The 22,706-nt window shown below is 33.1% G+C and overlaps 2 protein-coding genes across 5 annotated transcripts in view; one reads left to right on the top strand and one right to left on the bottom strand.

Moving 5' to 3' along the window:
- Positions 1–3,484, bottom strand: part of Unr (cold shock domain-containing Unr) — a 32,275-nt gene extending 28,791 nt beyond the window's left edge. The window contains exons 1-3 of the mRNA XM_085940763.1: positions 3,438–3,484; positions 2,386–2,968; positions 689–900 (exon numbers count right to left, since the gene is read on the bottom strand). Coding sequence (XP_085796889.1) covers positions 689–900; positions 2,386–2,503 — 330 coding nt within the window. The 5' untranslated portion in view covers positions 2,504–2,968; positions 3,438–3,484. The remainder of the gene's footprint in view (positions 1–688; positions 901–2,385; positions 2,969–3,437) is intronic.
- Positions 3,485–6,679: 3,195 nt separating this feature from the next.
- LOC147079401 (galactose mutarotase) lies at positions 6,680–20,595 on the top strand. Of its 4 annotated transcripts, XM_085940747.1 has the most exons (8): positions 10,597–10,659; positions 11,115–11,228; positions 12,120–12,795; positions 13,151–13,238; positions 15,408–15,555; positions 16,563–16,668; positions 19,437–19,550; positions 20,085–20,595. In XM_085940747.1, exons 3-8 carry the CDS (start codon positions 12,127–12,129, stop codon positions 20,163–20,165), a joined length of 1,206 nt encoding a protein of 401 aa, XP_085796873.1. In that variant the 5' UTR covers positions 10,597–10,659; positions 11,115–11,228; positions 12,120–12,126; the 3' UTR covers positions 20,166–20,595. The 4 variants fall into 4 exon arrangements, with proteins under 4 accessions (XP_085796880.1, XP_085796862.1, XP_085796865.1 ...); XM_085940754.1 differs by lacking the exons at positions 10,597–10,659; positions 11,115–11,228 and adding an exon at positions 6,680–6,776; XM_085940736.1 differs by lacking the exons at positions 10,597–10,659; positions 11,115–11,228 and adding an exon at positions 9,520–9,569.
- Positions 20,596–22,706: the final 2,111 nt, after the last annotated feature.

Raw genomic sequence — 22,706 nt, 5'->3', positions numbered from 1 at the left:
GAAATAATTATTCTTGATAATTTACTAGTTTTATCACTAGCTGATGTTTACGGGAACACAGACAGGATGCAGCTAGATTGGGTATTGTTTACAAATAAAGGATAATGGGAACCGCTGCACACATAAGAATTATTTTATTAAGGCTGACTTAATTACTGCGCCCTTAGACAAAGCAATGTTTGTTTTATTTATTACTATTATCACATAGTACACGTAAGCAATGCGATGTCAAGTGAACTCGATATAGGAGTTCTAAAGGTTAATCAGCAAATAGAAATATGCATATTATTCTAGTTTAAAAAAATAAATTACAATATAAAAAATGAAACTAAAGTTAAAACTAACTAGTTATGTCTGACGCACAAAAAGGTAATTTCTCACTAATATTGAATTTTGGAGTTCAATTTTTGTTATCAGATGCCTCATGTCATTGTAAATCCAAAGTAAACCTTTTTCCAGAAGACATTAAAAAAAACTGTCTAATTTTTGTTTTCAAAGAACTTTTGAAATTCAAATATTACACAAAGACCAATATAAAATGTATATAAAATGTCTTCTGGTATTTTCGAGGTTTGTAAATCAGATTTGTTTTGGATGTAAAAAATTTACACAAAGGTCGATATTCAACAATACCAATTTAATAAAAATTTGATCATAAATGTAAATACTCATACTGAATTATACCCACCAAGAGTTTTTCGATAATGCCAGTTTCCCTATTAGGGTGGATTGCCGGTTCATATTGTTGAGATGAATTGGAAGTATTAGAGGTAGCACTGTACATGCCTATTGTCTCGGTAGTTGTACAGGAATCGGTTGCAATATTGCCAAACCGATTCCCACTGGCAGTATTTCCAAAGGAGTCACGCGGAGAACTAGGATAGTCCCCACTAAAACTTCCTGAAAAATAACAAATCTTTATCATATCTCATTAAAAAAAAAAAATAGTTTAATCAGATGTGACCACAAAATGGTGCAGACGCATTTCTATACCATCACTAAATAAGACTGACAAATTATTGTATTAAATTGAAAGAATTGCACACAAAGATAATACACTAATAAAGCGAAATAGCACACAGATTGCAACAATACAGTAAGGATTAATTTAACATGCACTTTATGCAATGCTGTCTGTCTATCATAATAAAAATTATCATTGTGACATGTTTGTGTGTATTAATGGGAACGCAGCTCTAATTGTGTCGAAAGGGAGTCTGTATGGTTAAGAGCGAATGTTACTCACAGTAAAAGGAGGCAATAGTGCACTGTGTCAGTTGCGACGACTTGAGATACCAGATCAGATATTGAATTTTGTTGCAAGTGCCGGAAGTCATGATATTTTTAACTTGTTGACCACGGAGCATTTAATTAATATTTAATTACCGCATTTAAATAACATGCTAATTATATTGAATGGCCAATTAATGAGGGCACAACAGGTGTGCCATCAGGAGGTGCTCACAGGATGGACACATGCCACAAACTTAACTTTGATACAAAGATATTGGGCCGGAAGGTCTCAAACATTATATTATACAATATGCTATAACTTATAATCAATAATACACATTGCTATTCTACAACAAACTGTGTCGTGGTTGTGATTTTATAGTGCTGTATGTAGTATAAGGGATGGAAACGGGGGTCGGGGGCATAGACATGTGCGCGAAAAAGAAGGGGATTTATAGTTTCACAGATCACCGCTAAGACATCCGCAGTCATATTATAGTAAGGCTATGCTTTTGAGACTCTTTGATTAAAAGGATGTCTTCGGTCCCTTATGGTCAAAGACACATCTCATTTTTTTTGCGATTTTGAGTTATGTATGTATTGGACATAAAATAATATAAATAACAGATACAAATATTACGTTCAATACGTATTTCCTGAAAACACTGTTTTGTTTGTCAGAGGAATGGAAATTAACCTTTGTTTAGACTCACCTGTAAAGTAGACAATAATGAGATAATATGTTTCATTGACCCTGAAAGGCCAACCCCTGGTGCAGAAAAGTTAGGTAATGATTTGTTTTATTAATGAAAGTAATCTTTTCTATAATGAAACTATTCATACGAACAGTAAAATAATCTGAAATAATCCAAACAGGTTAGGTACTTGAAAATTTTAAATTTGTATATCAATTATGAATATTGTCTATGCTTGGATACAAAATTCAATTGTTTTGGCATCTGTCAAATTAAATTTGGTTCTTGTTAGACAATGCACAGGAGTGCTCTAGAATCTTGCATAGTTTTACGTGTTAGTTTGTGAAATTAATGACTGTGTGTGAACGTGAGAGATTTTATTGCAATTTCCTGACCGTGTCGCTGCAATCTGTGAATATTATGTCGCTTAAAAAAAACAGTTAAAATGTTGACTCACCATTTCTAAAAGTATGCTTAGATTGAATGGAAGTGTTTTGTAATTCTAGGATGTCCTGAAGATGAGCAGATGGTAGGAGCGAAGGTTGAAAAGATTTCCACTGAGAATTGCTTGACATGGTTCCTTATTATTTTACAATCGCGCGATTTCTTTTTATAAATATTAAATTCTTATAAAAAAGTCGTAAGTGCAGTAGCATATATCACAGAACGGTTAATATATACAATTCATTAAATAACCTATTATGCATAATATTTTCTATTAATCGCTTGCGTTTTCACTTAAGTCGGAGACGTAAATCTTCACAGAAAATTATATATTATTATAATTCACTTCACTATTTACAATCAATTTATTTTTATGAAAGAACAATTTATTCAGATAAAGGCTGGTAATAATTATAAAAGTTACACATTTCGTATTATTTTTTTTAGGAAAAAGTGATTATTTCAATTATTTTTAAGTTCTCAGATGTCTTCAATGCTTGCTGAGTTGACAGCTTGTGTTGCGAGAGCCTGGCAGTATTGTCTTTTCTTCTGTTACTTTGACTAACCTATTTTACCAACATTTTCACTTACACAAGCTGGAAAAAAAAGAAATGATTGTGTGAGTAAGAGATATTCAATCAGATCACTACTGTTACGGATCGAAAAATAATTAACCACGCAAATCAACACAACGAAAACAAATGAATGTGCACGACAGCCGTCAGAGCACTCACTATTGATTTCGATCGAAAATTGCCTTTAATCTATGAAATACCGTAATGGTTCGAATGTCGATAATTTATTATTGGTTTTAGGTCACTTAAATGCTGTCTAATATAAGACAAAGGATACTAAAACAACAGCGGCAAAGCTTGCGTTAATGCAGCCGCAAATAGTAAAGTAACGATGTCAGCCGAAACCAAACGATATTGTAGATCACAATAAAATGATTATGATATCGTATGACATACACCAAACCACTGAATTAACTATTTTTAAGACATCTGAACTGAAATTGGAGTCCTCCGTCAGTTAAAAGTAATACATTATTACAAATTAACTCACCTCGACACAGCACAGCACTGACGACATGCCGCCATGTTGAATGTTGTAGGGATGGGCACGATCCACGAATGCACTGATAACCTATGTAACGCTAGTATGAATGATTTTCGAATCGATTCGAATATTCATTTATATCCTTTAGGAATTGCATTCCAATTATTTTTTACTATCGCTAACAAAAAAAGTATGTTAATAATATTAATGAATAAGATTAGAAGATGATATAAATTAGGTAATCCATAAGTAGATTATAAGAGAGATCGAAAAACCACGAGTAGCACAACACGGCACGGAAATGTACATGTTCCATGTATATTGGATTCTATAAACCATAATAGAATCCAATACATAATGAGATAAACTCGAGTATGTGATGTAACAGAGGTTGCCGAATTGAAGTAATGGCAATGTGATGGACATGTTGCTCGGCGATTGAACAACCGCAGTTAGTATAAATGCAGTAATACAGTGGTAGATAGTTGGTGAGAATTAAATGATCGCAGGGATACAAAAATACCTGTTGGATCAACGAACTCACCAATTTTGTCAGATTACGTGGCAGCGAACAACTAGAGAAGATAGTAAAAGGAATTAGGATAGGTCTTCAGCAGTGTATCATACCTAGTTGATGATGATAAATAAGTATTGGTAGGTGGCAGATACACTTCGGCTTCGATATTCTGGTCGTAAAATCATAGGAACCCATTTATTCTGAAAGGACGAAAATACGAGATACGGGCATATAGGTACCTATTATATACGTATAATAATAAAAACGAAAGATGTAATAAGTGAAGGGGGCATTGAGATGCCTGCGAAAGAGCAGGAGGGTTTATATAAGTAGTTGCAATGACATGTCGACTAGAATATAATAAAATGTATTCTAGCCGACAGCTACCACCATAATGCACATTAGTTACAAACAATTCTTAGGATTTAGGTCACGTACCTAGTTAGATATTGTAATGTTGCAACAGAAAAGTACGATAGACTAGGTACATATACAGACTCAACCTTTTTACACCTGCGGATCACTGAAAAAAGAAGAAACGGACTGCTAACGTAGAAATTAAAAGTGCTATTTATATAGTAACGTATAATAATGTTTGATCGCGGTTGATTTCGTCATGAAAAACCATTAATCTCTTTTAATCACAAAAACACAGTGCACTTGCAGGTGCACGGGTTTGAAGATTTTATTTTAATTTTTAGCATAGGAATTTTAGCGCCGAAAATTCGTAGACCAACAGAAAATCCTTGCGGACCACTGGTTGAGAAACACTGCTAGAGAATATAATAATAATAATTATTGACTTCTTATTTAACTCTTTCAAATTGAGTGAAGAGACATCTAAGAGACGGTGATCAGATTGAGAAGGAGGTGTCTTGCTCACTTATGACTCGCCTAAATCAAACAGAGTGATCAGAGCAAATCACAACATTTGATAATTAGAAGTCTTCTAATCAAATTTAAATTACTCAAAGTATTCAAAACGGCGTGACCGCTGCGTCATGAGATTATAATTTTGGGCTATATTCCACATTTCTTACAATTTCCAGCGACAGACGATACACAAGAAAATGGTTTAGTGTAATCTTAAACCTAACAAAAAGATCTTTTATCACCAGGTTCGTCTACTTGGTGTCTACTAGTGACACAAGGTATATTGATAAAATGGTTATGACCCAGTTAATTGTGTGTAATCGATTTTTATAATATTGACGATTATTTTTGTCAATGTATTGTAACCTTATTTCACTGTTGGAAGCTGTATGTATTAAAACGATTGCGTAATATTACACAATTAGATTTTGATTATTGTATTAATTATTCTCTCTTTACAATATTATTTTAAAAAAATAGCTTCAACACCTTAAGTCTCTCATATTATTACTATACAATATTCGATCATAATTTTACTTGGGAATATAATTTGTATATAATAACATTTTTATACTAAATGCTTACGAATGTAATCAATCTAAATAATTTTATATTCTAAATAGTGTTACCGAGTTAATATAAATATTGATTCACATCCCTAGTGAGCACGCTGGCTTCGTTTTCTCAACTACTGCGTTGAAGCAAACTGGAAGGGGTCAGTATTATTGCCATGTGAAGATGGTGTTGACTTACTGATGTCATTTAAAATATTTGGGTGTGTTAAAGTATACATTATGTAGTGTTATTTTTTATTCCTTTATTATCTTTACATCAACAATAAAAAAAAAACACTAGCGTTGTCTTTTGTGTAATTGTTTTAATTTTTGAAGTGTTTTTGATAGGAAGGTTTGTGCTTTAACTACTTATGGTATCAGTCAGTAAATAACTAGGTATTGAACGAACCTAATAATAATTTATTGTTGATAATAATACTTAGTTAAACCATTTATTTTTATTACGGAATCGATAATTCCAAATATAGATTTAAAATCCAAATAAATTCGGCATTATATTGTGTATAACGACCCATGCCGTAAAAAGTATGAATAGGTAAGTACATTTTTACCCTTTCTTTCGATGTGACGGGCCCCATCGGCAATAAAACTAGGTAAGTAGGTACATAATAATTATTGTACTTATTTTAGATATAGGTACGTAATAAATAAAGTTCAAAAAAATTTCAATCATTAGTTTAAAAAATACTTTATAAGTAACTGTCCAGTACCGAAGAGTGCCTGTTGGAGTGAGATGGGTATATGACAACACAAAATAAGTCAATGAAATTTTAAAAGCTCACTGACCGAGAAGAAGAAAGAAGATTATTGTATAAATTAGTTAATCATTTTACGAATAAAAAAATTATATCAATCAATATGATATGTTGGTACTGTTCGGTTATACCAGAGGCAGCGGAAAACGCATTTTGTAAATAGCCGATAAACTGGATTATTTGTTAGGTTAACCTAACCAAACCTAACCAAACCTAACCTAACCTAACCTAACCTAACCCAACCTAAACGAACCTAAACTAACCCAAACTAACAAATAATCCAGTTTATCGGCTATTTTCAAAATGCGTTTTCCGCTGCCTCCGGTATAACCGAACAGTACCGATATGTTTTAGTTTTAAAAGATAGTAGACATGTTAGTAGAAAATGCCAAAGACAATTTTATGCAACATTATTGTAATGTTGTTAAAATTCATTCTAATCACATAACATATTTTTATAATGTATGTATTAATAATTGTATGTTTACATTAGCAGAACAATTTATTATTCTAGATGCCTTTTTATTCTTCATTGCCTGCCTCTGCAACTGCCTCCCTAGGGAACTCAGAAATAATGGGAACTGAAATACCCAACTGGTAAGGCTACGCAGGCAACCGATCTCGGGTAAGGATAACATTAAACGCGTGTTAATAAAACGTTATTCTAAACTTGTGCGTTGCCCTGACAACTACTCTCGGTTTTATGTTCATTTAAAATTGAAAATAGCAATCAGCTCAGTAAAAAGTTGTGGTAATGATACAAATATGAAAAATAAAACAAATAGTGCAACTACATTTCACAAGTAAGCATATTTTTATTGTTATTTTGAATATTTATGTCAATATCGTAACATGCATTAAAATTTATTTTCTGCATGGCATTTGACGTTCACGCACAAACAATGTTAAACGTTATTGACAAGTGCGACGCACACCACTGTAATGCATATAATGCGTGTATTTTGTTTGAATAACAGGGCCGCATTTCAGACAGGGAATATTAGACAATATTTATAATAATCAATTAGGGATAACTGTTTTCGTTTATCATAATGATTTATTGTTGCATATGCAATATGCAAAGGTAAATGTGCATTTATTTACTGTCAATATTCATTTTAATTATAAAAAAAAAAAAAATCAAGTGATTAAATGTTTCAGTTATTAATTATTGCTCACCGTTAATGTAGTGTATTTAGATACCGTTTTGTCATCAAGTAAGCAATTATTTAAAATTTCTTTTTGTACCCATCCATATTTATTCGGAAGGGAAGTGATGATGCCATGTTTAGAGAGATCTTCCATTTTACATGCGACAGAATAGTCAAAAAACTTGATATTTGATTTATATGCTATATAATGATATTTTCTGTTAATATATAATTATAAATGCGATTAATGTTATGCCTATTTAGAATTACCTTTGTATGTAAATATGGTACTGTTCGGTTAAACCGGACACAGCGGAAAACGCATTTTTAAAATAGCCGATAAACTGGATTATTTGTTAGGTTAACCTAACCAAACCAAACCTAACCTAACCTAGCCTAACCCAACCTAACATAACCTAAACTAACAAATAATCCAGTTTATCGGCTATTTTAAAAATGCGTTTTCCGCTGTGTCCGGTTTAACCGAACAGTACCGTAAATATTTATGTACTTATCTTGTTATTACTTAATCTTATATATTATGTCACGTATAAGTTTGATGAGGTTTTAATAATTATATTTAATATTTTTCATAATTATTCTATACAATGTACAAACATAGAAATATACTTACTACAAAATACAATTAATATCCTTTTTTCAATTTCTATAAAGTATATTCCTAACTGTGTGTGAAAAGTGTGTTAATTTAAAAAACGCGTTAAAACACCAATATTAGTAATATGTTTTTATAATATTATATTGTTTCGTATGAAATATTTCTAATAAAAAGTAGACATCAATGATGCGGCTCTGTGTGCGCTGTGAAGGTCATTTTTTGTCCGCCCACCCTATTAACGCACACTTCTAAAATCCTGCTTCAATTTGCAGCGTTTGCAGGACCTTGGATCAGAGCTCTATTTATTTTTCTTTTCTGTGTGCCTCCCATTGCCAATAGACACCAATTTGTTTTCAAAATATCCTAGATAGGTATTTGATTTTTTTATTTGGGGTTTTAAACAGATATAACAAATGAAAATAGAATAACAGCACCCACATAATAATATTACCACTTTGTTTTCAAAATATCCTAGATAGGTATTTGATTTTTTTATTTGGGGTTTTAACCCTTTGGCTGCTACGATGTTGTGCAAAATCCGGTCGAGGATTGCTACCAATAATTTTCGATAAATTAAACTATTGTATTATTTTTTTAGACACCTTACCACTCTAATTGATTCTGCGAAATCGGAATATTATGAAAACAAGTTTCGTAATTAATTTATCGTTTTGAATAGACAATGAGGCAATTAGATATCCCGAGCTAAATCTACTGTTAAAAGTAATAGACATATCTCTTTCCCGCTCCATCATACGGGCGATTGCGAGAGCGAGCGAAATGCACGATCCGCACACAGAGTTTTGATTTTTACCAGTTATTGCAAACAATCGGTTATCCCACACGAGGGATAATAGGTACAAAGTAGTGGAATTAGGAAACTACCCGGCTGAAAAGAAAAATTTTGCATGATGGCCTCGTTAAAAGATCTCGTACAATATGCGTGATTTGTGAAAAAGGTCTTTATGGTGTTTGTTATTGGAACATTTAAAATATGTATTGCAAATGATTTTATTTCATTATTTTTTTATAAATGAAACTGTTTTTAAATAGCACAAATGCACTTTATTTTAAACACTGAGTTGAGTAAAAGACTTTCCCATTGGTTCAAATCCATAAAATAAAATAGAACATTGTCCTTCCACCAAGAATTTGATTGTAAACAAATTTTTATATTGTAAACTGAAATTTGTATTTGGAATTGTTTTATTATAAAAAGGGTGACGCCATGAAAAAATTATACAATAGTTATAAGTTCTAAAACTACCCAGCCACAAAACATATATGAATCGGGTTATATTACACAACAATAAAACTAAATAGATAAAACAATGTTTCGTACCACTGGTGCAGTAGTATGTTCCCAAATTAACTTAACATTTCAGGCATCAAAAGCAAAATGACGATCGTTGTTAGCATTTCTGGCCATTATCAAAAACAACGATATATCGTTGCGTAGCATTCTAAGGGTTAAACAGACATAACAAATGAAAATAGAATAACAGCACCCACATAATATTATTTATCTCTCTGTGGTTTGCTGATTAGATAAACAGTAAATAGATTGCATATAAAAGTGCAGTGACACTTTAAAAATCATCAGTTCAATTGTGTGTTTGCTAGTACAAAGACCTCTGAGTTTAATAATGTAAGTACAAATTCACAAACATTATAATATTGAGAGAAAAATAATAAAATGATTGTCTGTGTTATCAGTATTATAGTGTATTTTTTAATTATATTTTTATTGCATAGCTATTGTAGACATAGCTTCTATATTTCCAGTAAAAACAATAAAAATCTTATTTTCTGTAGATATCTTGGGATATAATATTATTATCATTTATATTATTATGTCCATGTATATGAGTTATAGTTCTATATTAATGTATCAATATCATCAGCTATGGTTGATCTACTGCTGGAAGTCATTCAATGCCACATAATATGTATATCCACTGAAATTAGGAGTGATTATCCATTTCCGAGCGCTGGTTATTCTAATATTTTCCGAGTGACCGTTGGTCCAAAATTGGTAATCATGCTGAAGTTAACTGTAATTATTATTTTTTTATTCGTCGCAACCCAAATGAATAAAATTTATTATTACATACAGTGTAATACAATCTATCTCGCTGCAGTTAGGCAATTTAAGACCCATAAAAACATATTTGTCATTATTATTTGATTAGAAGACATGATTAAAAGCCTAGTTAATATAATATAAAGCCTATAATAATAAATGAGTCGCCAAACCCGCTCTGGGCGATTTTTAAATAAAATTAGTTTTGAATGTACGTATGTGCTATATCGATAGGTCTACCAGCCTATTGAGGTACAAGTTCTAAATTCCGCAATCTTTTATCAAAAAATCAAAATGAATTTTGACTTGAGCCACCAAATCTGCTCTAGGATAAATAACAGGTTATTAAATTCGACCGATCAGACGTCGCAATTCAAAATATGTTTTTTTAGCATACGTTTAAAGAGCTATACAAAAATGTCACGACTAGTAGCATAAACATCATCATAAATGCACAAACTAGTTATTCGTGATTTACTCGAAATTAAAAAAAAAACCTCCAGAGCAGGTTTAGCGACTAAGCGACTCAAATATTGTACAAAATATACAGATTGTTGATTTTTTGAGCGTATGCATGCAGTTGAGTGATATTAGTTGAAATCTTTGCGTTTTTGTATGACCAGCAAGGAGAATCACTTTGCCTGCTCACATGAACGTAATTATTATATATATTAGTAATATTGTGGTAACGTAATTATTTTTAATGAGTATTCTTTATTTATTTTGATATCATTACAAGACCACTATTTCTTTAAGCAAAGTATCTGAAGTGATAGATTTAATTTTAATAAAATGTTAATAATAATCAAAACAAGCAATCAAATTAAATACTCACCGCTACCGAATAAATAATAAAAAAATCAATAATAATCGGCTTACTACAAAACAGAGAAAATAAAAATAGATGTCTTGTCAAAGTAGCGTTTTTTAAATTGTTGAACAAAATAATTATTTTTTTACCTAAATTTTCATATGTAATTTTTGAAAGAATTTTGATCTCTATATAATAAGAATAACTGCATATTAGAGCTATGCTAAATTTGTGTAGATAGTAATAGTATAATAGTTTAACGATCCAGTGGGTTTTAGTGTGTCTTTGTGATCGTTTAGGGCCCCCTAGGTACCTACCACTGTATGATGGTATTCATCCAGTGGTTGTCCATTTGCCGAGCAACATTCCAGCCTATTAACATTTCCTCTGCTTAGCGACTTTTATCATATCGCGTAGGTATTCTTGTCTTCTTCCTTATGCATTAGTTTTTTTTTATATGTTTCTGTAAAATGATAGTGGCAAAATATAAGTATACGAAATGCACTGTGCAGCACACAAAACATAGCATGCAACAACAACAACAACAAACACGTCTCGCTGACTTTTGAAAATTATGAGATTAGTGAGACAATCAGCATTTTTGTGTGTAAACAATAAATTTATTGTCACAAAATTTTATTTGATTGCTGGCAGTAAATCCATTTCCATATGCAGGGGCTATTTTTAAGAATATAACTTAATTCAATTCAGTTATTAAAAACTTATTTTGATTCATCTATATTTGTCTACAAAATTATATTTAAATTTAACAAATTAACATCATTATACTACCCTCCACGTAACCTTGCAATTTCGAATAGATTTTTTTGAATTATTTTGAATTATTTGATGAAATCCGCCAATTAGGCGCCTGGCATTTACTAATACACTAATACCCAGTGCGTATTACACAAAAATTTTGTCACTATACAATTGCAAAGTTACATGGAGGATACGTATATCTCAAAAATTTTTTTTTTACAAATTCCTAGTGAAAAAAATATACAATAAAGTAACTACTTATATAAAATAATATACACATTATATATCTTTTTGTTTTACCTAACATGTAAAGGAATGCATGATAAAACAGGAAAGAATATTGCTGCATTCTCAGCTGCATTGCCAGGACAAACTAATATAATATAATATCTTTGTATTACAATTTCATTGGCTAGTTACTATCCCTTTCATTTTAAATGGGGGTCAATAAAAAATGAAACATTATGAAAAAACAAATGAAAATCATTTTTCAATCTAATTACATTACTTCCTTATTGTGACTAGATAATTCAATATTTCAGATTCAAGATGAGTAAAACCAGTGCTGCACTTCCAGAGCTGAAGGATGTAGAATTGATTGTAGATGGCTTTGGATTCATGAGTCCAATAAAATTAGATTCAATTCAATCACCCTCCAAGGAATCTGAAATCACTGATCAGGGAGACACTGCCAAAGATGAGTCCAACATGATTAAAAGATTCACTTGGGTGACAAAGAACAGAATGCAAGTCCAAGTGATAACATATGGTGCGACCATAACATCAATCAAAGTACCAGACAGAAAAGGGCATTTGGAAGACGTTGTAACTGGATTTGATAATATGGAAGGCTACCAATTGAAAAATAATCCATACTTTGGCGCTACTGTTGGAAGAGTTGCAAACCGCACAGCAAATGCATCATTTGCCATTGGTGATAAGATATATTCTTTGGCTAACAATGTTGGTGTAAATCATCTTCACGGCGGAATAAGAGGCTTTGACAAAGTGAATTGGGATTATTTTATCGATGGCACGAAAGTCATTTTGAGCTATGTTTCTGTTGATGGCGAGGAAGGATATCCTGGAACTCTGATGACGCAAATCACTTACGATGTAGCTGTGGACAATGTCCTTAAAGTAGATTTTAAATGTACTACCACTAAACCAACCCCTGTGAATCTAACTAACCATTCTTACTTCAACCTTGCTGGCCATGTTAGTACCCATTGCATTTTCTATTTTTCCTCTATTTATAATAAACAATATTACTACTGATAGTGTATCGTTCAATACAATTTATTTCAATATTGTTAGATAATACTTATTATAGAAAATTATCAGTTAAGTTATTAAGTACAGTCTAATTGAAAAAATAGGTACCTACTGAAAGTTTTTCATTTGCAAAAGATTAGTAATCAGTTAATGTCTATTACTTAATCCATTAAAAATAATTAATTCTTGTTACAATACAATTCTGATCAAATTGTTTACATAAATCTACTATTTGATAACTGTTTATCTGTAAAAAATGTTTACTTACATAATCTTTATGACTTTTTTTTATTATCAGCAAGCTGGTCCTGAGGAAGTATATCAACACATTGTAACCATCAATGCTGACAAATACACCCCTCTGAATGAAGAACTTGTCGCAACAGGTAAATGTTGTCTTCTGTGAATTTTTGGCACAGTTGATTAATTCTTAACATTTTTTCATTGGTACAAAATATAGCAACTATAATTTAATTACTTCTGACACACTGTTCCCAGAAAACTACGAATGTTAAATCGTTTTGTAGATAATATTATGTATGATAAAATTACACGCAATAATTTCTGAGGTTTGTCGTTTCATGTTTCTTACGTTTTCATCATATCCTGAGCTGTACAATATTCAACGATATGTCGATTTAATCATTCAGTTTAGGGTTTTAAAGTTTTTCAATGTTCATTGGATAGGTTATATTTAATTTAATTCTAGGCTGATTAGCTAGAAAATATCTCAAACCTGTTTCAGGCTAACGATTCACCATTGAGAAAATTATGCGTATGGTAGTTCTACCGTTGTGGATTGTTTACAGCTGTTTTAGGTTATGAACACAATATCGTAACATTCAGTTTTCAATATGAACCTATAGGGGGCCATCCACATAATATGACATCACATGATTTTGGCTATTTTTTAACCCCCCCCCCCCCTCATCGTCACATTTCATCAAATAACCTTTAACCACCCTGTCTATATTACTTCAAATTTTTAAAAATATTTATCCATACAGCGAATAAAACATATTTTTCTTTTTAATGTTTTCAGGTAGGTACATATTCATTAATTAATAAAGTTTAAATTGTACAATATAAAAAAATTCTCAAATTGCAAGCTTCGTATTATTCCGCTTGGTGCCTCTGGTAGGTAGAGGATTCGCCTTAAATCATAGATAACAGACGTATATATATATATTTATAGATTCGTAAGTTCCATACAAGAAGATGCCCCTTATAATTGGCACCATCTATTAGCGTGACTAGAAGTTTTGACTATGACAGAACCATAGATCCGAACCCAAAAAAAAGTATTAAATACTTTTAATAATACTTAAAATAATTTAATACAATTTCGTTTATATAATTATAAATTTAAAATTATAAAAACGAAATTGTGACAAAAATGAATAAAAGTCGATATATCAACTCAGATAGGTACATTTTATTGCACATCATATTGACAAATTATGAACAATAACATAAATTTATGAGGATATAATTATGTAATAATAATAATATTAACGCACTCCCACCATGAAAATTATTTGTCAGCACTTCCTGTCAGATTGATGACTTCATTAATTATTTCATTTTGTGTTTCATTATAAATTTTCATCGTTTGCTGTTATTCTCGCAGTCAAAACCCCATGATCGACAACATATTGATGTAGATTCTGAAACAATAAGTTTAAAATATACTTAAATATAAAATGACAATGGTCGCCATTTACACTTTTGTAAGAATGCGCAAATATAATATAGATATTTTATATAGGTAGGAAGGTAGGTACGTAATTTACTCAAACATAATCTTCTTTATATACCAATTAATTTTTTATGTTTGCGTTGGTAGATTTGCAAACATGAAAATTACAATAGGTGGGTACAATCATTATTTCGATGCCACGACTGCAAAGAAATTTCAAGGGGCATACAAGCGTATAATACCTATAAACATAATATAATAAAAGTAGACTTACCCATTAACTTATTTTATCAGACATCAGATTGCAAAACCTTTTTATCAATATGGTTTAAAAACGCCGAACAGCAATATTATTCTGACAGTTGACATTGGTTGACATTATGTCAACTCGAAAAATAATGCAAGACTGCTTTTGTTTTGAAAATATCATGTAGAATTGACATGAAATTTGAAAAGATTGATCGAAAGCTCGAATGTTGATAGGCTGGACCATGGGTGAGCTCTGATTGGTCATTGAAATGGCCTTGTATCATGCGACTTCGTGTGTGACCGTGCTACCATCTATTCTGAAAACTGAGTATTAGGTGGTCACGTTCGCTGTATGGAACTTTCACCCCCCTGCCTTAAATCCCCGAACTCCAATATTGTGTTTTCAGGTCCTTTTATATTTTTTGTTTACTATGTGATGTCACATTTTCTCTGACCCCTCCTCCCCTCTTCATCACATTATATCAGACCCCCCCTCTTAGAGCGTGACGTCACGCTCTAAGGGGGGACGCAATTAGTGTAAACATAAGCTTTTCAAATTCTTAAGCATAGTAATAATATTAATAATCATGTATTGTGTTTTAATTAGGTGAAATACAGCCAGTAGGTGGGACTCTTTATGATTTGCGTGTGCCGAGATTACTCTTAGATGTTATGCCTAAGCTACCATCTTTGGGATACGATTACAACTTTTGCATTACCAAAGGTTCAACACAAGATTTGACATTTGCTGTCAGGTAAAATGGCTTCCATTTCGAAATACTACTGTTGTTTCTAAATATGCAATACTGCTATACTTATATTATTTGTTATCTTATCTCTGTAATCCTATTGACTTATATCATGGCAATGGACATCTTAGCAGCGATTCGGCCAATCTCCATGTTCATCCTTTACGGGTACATAGAGTGCTATGAAATTACAACCATGACATGTTAGTTATAGAATAGATACACTCCGTTGGGTATACTTGCTTTTTCCTTCACCAGCTACCCATTAGGTTGTCATTATTGTACACCATCGTCGCAGTACAGATGTAAGGTGCCCTTCAAAGGTGAGCCGGATGTGTCCCAAGAGCAACCTCCCAAGACCTTGGTTGTCTTGTAATTGAATGTTTATGGTTCCTATTATGATCTAATCTATTATGGTAGAGACATTTTAAATTGCTGTAAGACAAATTGTCAATGAAAATCAACCGATCTAACTGAGGGTTAGACTGATTAAAGGTGGGAACAGATTAAAGGCATCCTCCAATATACTACATAAGCAAGTAGGAGATGCTATTGGATCAAGCTGATAGAGGTTGGAGGTATTTTCAGTCCCCATTTTTTGCTGCAAGCTTTCTCCACCGTCTTAGCATCAGGATTGCTGTCTCTCTTTGTACATAGTCCAAACATTATCTATACGGAACATCCTTTTCCCTCCCAGTTTATTGAGGAGGAGGTAGTTCGGTATATTCCATCCTTGAAACATGGACTACCTAACAGAGCTGCCCCATTTTCATATGTGTTATTCTCAATTTTTAACGATGATGTTTAGAATAATCATTTTTGGTAATAATATATTTTATATGATCGTGGCATCTTGATTTCTCAGATGAGAAAAGATAAGGCATTAACATATATCCTAACTATTCATTTTCGATTGTTGTCTGGTAGCCCTTCTTTGTTGTGATTGGAAATAATATAATTATTAATAATCTTTCCATGACTTTGAGAATCCCAAAATTTTAACTTCTTTTCAGGGTACTACATCCAAAATCCGGAAGAGTATTAGAAGTATACACCAATCAACCAGGAGTCCAGTTCTATACTGGAAATTCTCTACCGGATACCAGTACAATTCAGCATGTAGGTTACTCATTTATTATTTTCAATGTTTTCAATTTGAATGTTGTAGATGTAGATTAACGCTTATCATTAACTACTCACCTACACACCCTTCAGTTTACTATGACCTTCAGGGCCCTTGTGGCTCAGGCCTCGGGTGCGCTGGGCTAATCACTTTGCCTTTTTAAAAACAATAGATTAACACAATCACATGCTAATTGCATCCAATGGCCGGGGGACACGGCAGCCGTGTCGTCCGCGTCGAATGAGTTAATAAAACACCACCACAGCAACTTCGGACATCAACAGGTTGTGTAAATTGTCGACCTAGTATGGATATGGACAACAAAATGGTAGAGTAATCCTCTCTAACAACTCAGCCATTTGCATTGGCCCAAACAATATTCGCACCCTGTGTACCCCCAGAAAGGACCTGCACGCCAAACGCATCATTCACACCTACGATATGGATATTCTAGGGCTGACTGTAGTGAGCTGTAAAGGTGCTGGGAGAAAGTTTATTGAGGGTTACTCTATTCTTTACTCAGGTCAGGAGCAATACCATCGCCGGGAAGAGGCAGTATTGATGTCAAAATTACCACAAGAAACTGGAACCGATCTCGGAGAGACTCTGACGTGTTTCTTTCTAGACATTTGGTAGTTCCTTGACTGTCTTTCAGTGTTACGTCACCATTGAGAATATACAATTCACTCCAAGCGGCAGTCTCCACCATTCCCCGAAGAGACTCAGATTGACCATATCTTGTATAGCTTGAAGCACTGAAAGAAACATCTTGATTTGCGCACCAATAGAGGTGCTGATATCCACAGTGATCATGAGTTACACATTGGAAGTATTAGTTTAAGACTCAGTCGCTCGGTGAGCCCTCTGAAGCGAGAGCGAATCGACATCAAGAATTTCTGAGGCAACAGAATCCGGATTGACTTCAAAACTGCTATACGAGAAAGTGTAGATCATATCTACGACTGGCACTCATCTTAATCTCCTCATCAAGGCGGATTAATGCCTCATAAAGATTATCATTGTGTGAATATGTCCTTGGCAGCAGGAGTGAGCAGCCAAAATGGATATCTAATGAAACGTGGAACAAAATTAGAAAGCGAACCAGGCTGAAAGTCTTTAGAGATGAAGGCCCGACTGAGCCGAGTGCCGCCGGACTGACTGCCAGACTCAAGATAGAATAGTCAAACAATTTGAGCACCTCGATAAGCACCAATTCATGAACTGGTAAATTGAAGCAGCAGAGGAGACAGTAAGCAGAAATGCCATCAGGAAACTATTCCAAATCATCCGTGAAGTCTATGGCAGGTAACTACCGATTTCCGAAGCCGTTCGCAGGCCCAGTAGAGCAATGAATCTGACACAGAATACATAAGAAGATTTGGCAGAATCATTTCTGTGGAGTGCTGAACCGCCCACCCACTTTGTATCCCTTTGACATACCTACGGAAACCTTACTTTTGGATATTCCCCAAGCGACCACCATTTCCGACTGCCCGTCTTGAAAGGCACCGGGGGGAGATGGCATACATTCTGAATTCATTTTGTACAGCCTGAATGCAATTCCGCACCCATTGTTTCATCTGATGACAAGGTTTGAGAAGAAGAGCGCTGTTCATAGGACTGGCAGAACAGTGAAGTCATTACATTTCACAAAAAAGTTGACCCTCTTAGCTGCGAAAATTACCGAGGCATTACATTATGATAGGATAGATTTTACTAAACATCTTGTTGATAAGAATAAGAGACCTGATAATGCATGTCCTGAGGAAAAACCCCGCAAGTTTTTTTACCAGGACGAGCATGTGCAGATCAAATCCACAATCTTCGATGTTTCCTCCAGCACTGACATTAGCTGAACAGTCCTTTGGCCTGTTGCTTTGTGATTATGAGAAAACATTCGACCTTCCAAGGGCATTTAAGAGGCAACCGACAGGCTGCATAACAATTCGTCTCGCGTTGGTTTGAAAATCAACGTAAAGAAAACAAACATAGCACCTGTCCATATCCAAATTTCCCCTGTTTAGCGACAGGCACAACACTAAGACTGTCGACAGCTTTAAATACAGGAGTGCACATCATAGGTGATGGCATTTTGTAAGTGGAATAACCGGAGCAACATTCAACTCGATACGGAGTGTCTGAGACTCACGACTAACCAAATACCGCCTATTCAACGCTTGCATTCTGACGGTGCTGCTTTACAGTAGAGAGTTGGTACACCTTCCTAAGACAACAGAGTAACCGTATAGCAAGCTTCGAAAACAGTTGTTTGCGGCGGATACTGTGTGTTCGGTGGTATGACTTTAGGAGTAACGAGGAAATAAGAGAGTAAGTAGGCCAAGCAGCCTTTCATCATACAGAGTGAAGAGGTGATATCGGGTCTGGCTCGGCGACATGCTGCGTATGCCTCAAAAGATTTTCAACCTGTCTTTCCGGCATCGAGGAAGTGTATAGGGTGAAGCTACTGGATGCTGAAAGGACCTGGGAAAACGCAAGAAGACTGGCGAGCAACATAGATTTTTGGAGATGGCGTGTGGTGTTCATAAGCTCAGGACATGGTCAAAGAAGAAAAATCATTGAAATGTTAGCACCCTAACACTATTTTATTTAGTGGTACACAATGTCTAAGAGAATCCCATGATCAGCTATGTGATCATTATAATAATAAATTATGTTATGAAGTCACTGAAAGTGGTAAGTTACATAAGTAATAATAATGCAAAATGGATTAGATAATACAGACATAATTCTTTATTGTTTCTAGGGAACTGTTGTCACGGTGAACATTTCTCCAATCTATGGGAAAGATGGAGCAGGTTATATTCGCCATGGAGCATTCTGTTTTGAAACCCAAAATTATCCCAATGCTGTGAATATTGTAAGTTTAATTAATTTTGTCATTCTATTGTCTGATAACTAAATCGTAGAGTGAGTTTGTAGCATTTTATATTTCATCCCGAACTGGTTTTAGGTACTTTGATATTTTATTGTGTGCATGTGCATACCTATTCAAAATAGTTTGCTGGCACCTAATCCGAAAATTGCCTCATTTCAATGAATTACTCTGTGGGTTATTATTAATTGACAAAATCTCCATGAACCGAAGAAATAACAATCATACCTAATTATATTTGAAGAAATCTCTTTGGAGATTAATCTTCTTCGAAAGACAGCTGTAGGCAGAAAACAGTTTTCAAAACATTTTTGTACATGACTGTGTAACTTGTCACTCAATATGTAATAATTTCAAAAATATTTCAAGACCGATCGATCCAATTTTGGGTCATTACCCATAAGTTCCCTGAATCCCAACTCTTAACAAAATGTTTTACATTCATAGAAGCTCTTGTGGTTGTTGTCTGTAGGTGTAAAGTCATGTTTTTGTAAAAAATAATGTTTATTTTATTTCAAGCCGAAATTCCCCAACTCTGTACTGAACCCTGGCGAGGACTACATTCACAACGTGGAGTACAAATTCGGGTTGCAGTTGTGAGAGTATTATTAAAATTACCATGAATATATTTTTATTATAAAATACATTGAAAAATAAAATGCGATTTTATCATTTACAAATTCTTTATTTTTTCTTATTTTTAAATGCACATACAGTCACATGAGATATTTGATTAGTGTAAAAAAAGATGATAATTTTAAAGTCATAATATAGTGGATACTGTATGTGTAATTATTCTAATGATATAAATTTTTCAATCATTAAATTTTAAATTCAAATACCTATTTTAGTAGTCAAAATAATTTGTAGGTAGTTTACCTATTTTGTACAACAATAACAAATATTATGGTTTTATGCATAATATTGCAGAATCAACAGTGAATATAATATGCCAGTCATATTGCAGACACATATATATATATATATATATATTTATTAACTAGAATTAAATAATGGAATATCTTAAATCTCAGTAAGTCTTTCATGTTTTCTTAATTTTCGTTTTTGGAGTTTTTTTCAGAACACCCTGTTCCTCTCCTAGTAAACATTCTATTAGGAATTCACTTTCGTTTGTATGTGACTGTCTTTGGGATAGACTATTCAGTCTGTTCATTGATAAACTAAAAAAACATCCAATATCATTCAAATTGCCATGACATTTACTATATCTACTACCTAATTGGTGTTTTGCCGACAATAATAAAAAAAGTATCCACGCATATGGTTGAAAAATCCAAGGTTTATGAAGTCCGTAGGTAGCTACCAGCGTTCATTACAATAAACAACTTCCTTTGTAGTTTATGAATACCATGCTTGTTTCGGGGATTTGTACGATGGTTTTCAGATTTATTATTTTAGATTTTTTTTTCTACTTTTGCTCTAATGTGACCGCTCATTTAAACATATCTATTTTCTGATATAACGAGTAACGCTTATATCGAGCAAATTCGGTCGATCCTATCTTCCTCGTAATAACCAAGTTCGACTGTATACAGTTAGTCCGATTTACTGAAGTAGATAAGATAATCTGTTATAAGGATAATCCATTTATCAGTTACGTGAAAGCATCAATGAAATTATTTAAATCTAAGCTATTATCATAATATTTTTACTTATTTCCATTGCATTGCAGGTGTTGAACGTTTCAGATTACAATCTATGCGATAGAAAATAAGTAATCAGTAAAAATATAATTATAATAGTAAATCACTTAGTATTTTTTCCACTACATATTGCAAAAAAAATTTTATGAAATGCGAAAACTTTGCTCGAGTTGGTTCATTTTATTTTCATCATGTTAAATCCACCAGATGGTTAACATGACACCCGTAAATCAAATGTCAACTGTAGTACAACAGCTGTAGTAGTAAGACAGTTTATGAGTCAGAATATTTAAATACATTTTCCATCAAGGTGACAGGAGTATTAATATTGTGAACATGAATTGTTTTTATAAAAATGTATTCAATGGTGATTGGAAAATACATATACATTAATACCTAGGTGGTTTATCTTAAACTAATCCATCATACATGGTCAGACGGAGCATATGGTGTTCAAAATGTGGAAATATCTTATTATACTATGTATCAATTTTACTTGTGATTTGTCATGAGCAGTAAGCTCAATTTGTAACTTGTCACCAAATATACCTATATATAAAAACTCTTTGTGAAATTTCCCGACCTGAATTCCGAACTCAGTAAGTCTCACGCCTACTTATCAAAAGACATGATCTACCGAATAAATTTATTTTAAAACTTTACTTACCACTGCAAACTCGGGACATATGGAGATGTGACACCCACACAATCCGTGGCGTACATTACCAATATGAATATAAATACAGACATCATAATCGAAAATGTTTCAACAAGATTATGGTTCTTAACGTATGTTGCTATGTTTACCAATTGTTCTATTTCTGTTGATGCTGCCTATAAAACCAGATTTTTTAAAAATATATAGATGCTGTGTAAATATGTGTCTAATCATTAAAATTAAGATTAATTTCATATTCATATAGGTGCTTAACTGAAATAAAAGGAACAAGTACCGTATATATGTCTGAAACAATTCACCCATGGTCATACAGTTATATACATGTGCAAACAACAAATCACCGCCGTACAGGCAAAAGATGCCATCAGCAGAAATGATAGATTTGAGTCAACGGATTCAAGAAAAATGTACATATCCTTTAAATGGGACAAAAAATACTTAACCTGTAAACACAATCGGCAACTTGTTACCTGTGTAAATGTAGTCTTAAATAATTTGCATTGGCATTTAAAGTAACGACATAATTTAAGGGAAGGCTGCTTGGTATTGCCACCAAGCTGAACAATTTTCGTATACTATAATTGTTAACAATGACATCTTTGAGTATATTATGAACCAATCAAATCTAGCATCAACACAATCGAGTTTGTAACTGAATCATTCTATGTAATTTCTATTTAAAGTCGATGATTGCTTACAACAATGAGTGTGGATCAATGAATCTGGTTGGGTCTGCGAGTCTGCTGGTGTAACAATTAAACCTATATAAGATTCACCCCGACACAAATAGGAAATTAA

Source organism: Rhyacophila brunnea, unplaced genomic scaffold (assembly GCF_057557595.1).
Source record: "Rhyacophila brunnea isolate RB1 unplaced genomic scaffold, BYU_Rbru_1.0 scaffold_1, whole genome shotgun sequence".
Classification (NCBI taxonomy): domain Eukaryota; kingdom Metazoa; phylum Arthropoda; class Insecta; order Trichoptera; family Rhyacophilidae; genus Rhyacophila; species Rhyacophila brunnea.
The sequence above is the reverse complement of the archived record's forward strand: the minus strand, read 5'-3'. Positions and strand labels throughout refer to the sequence as shown.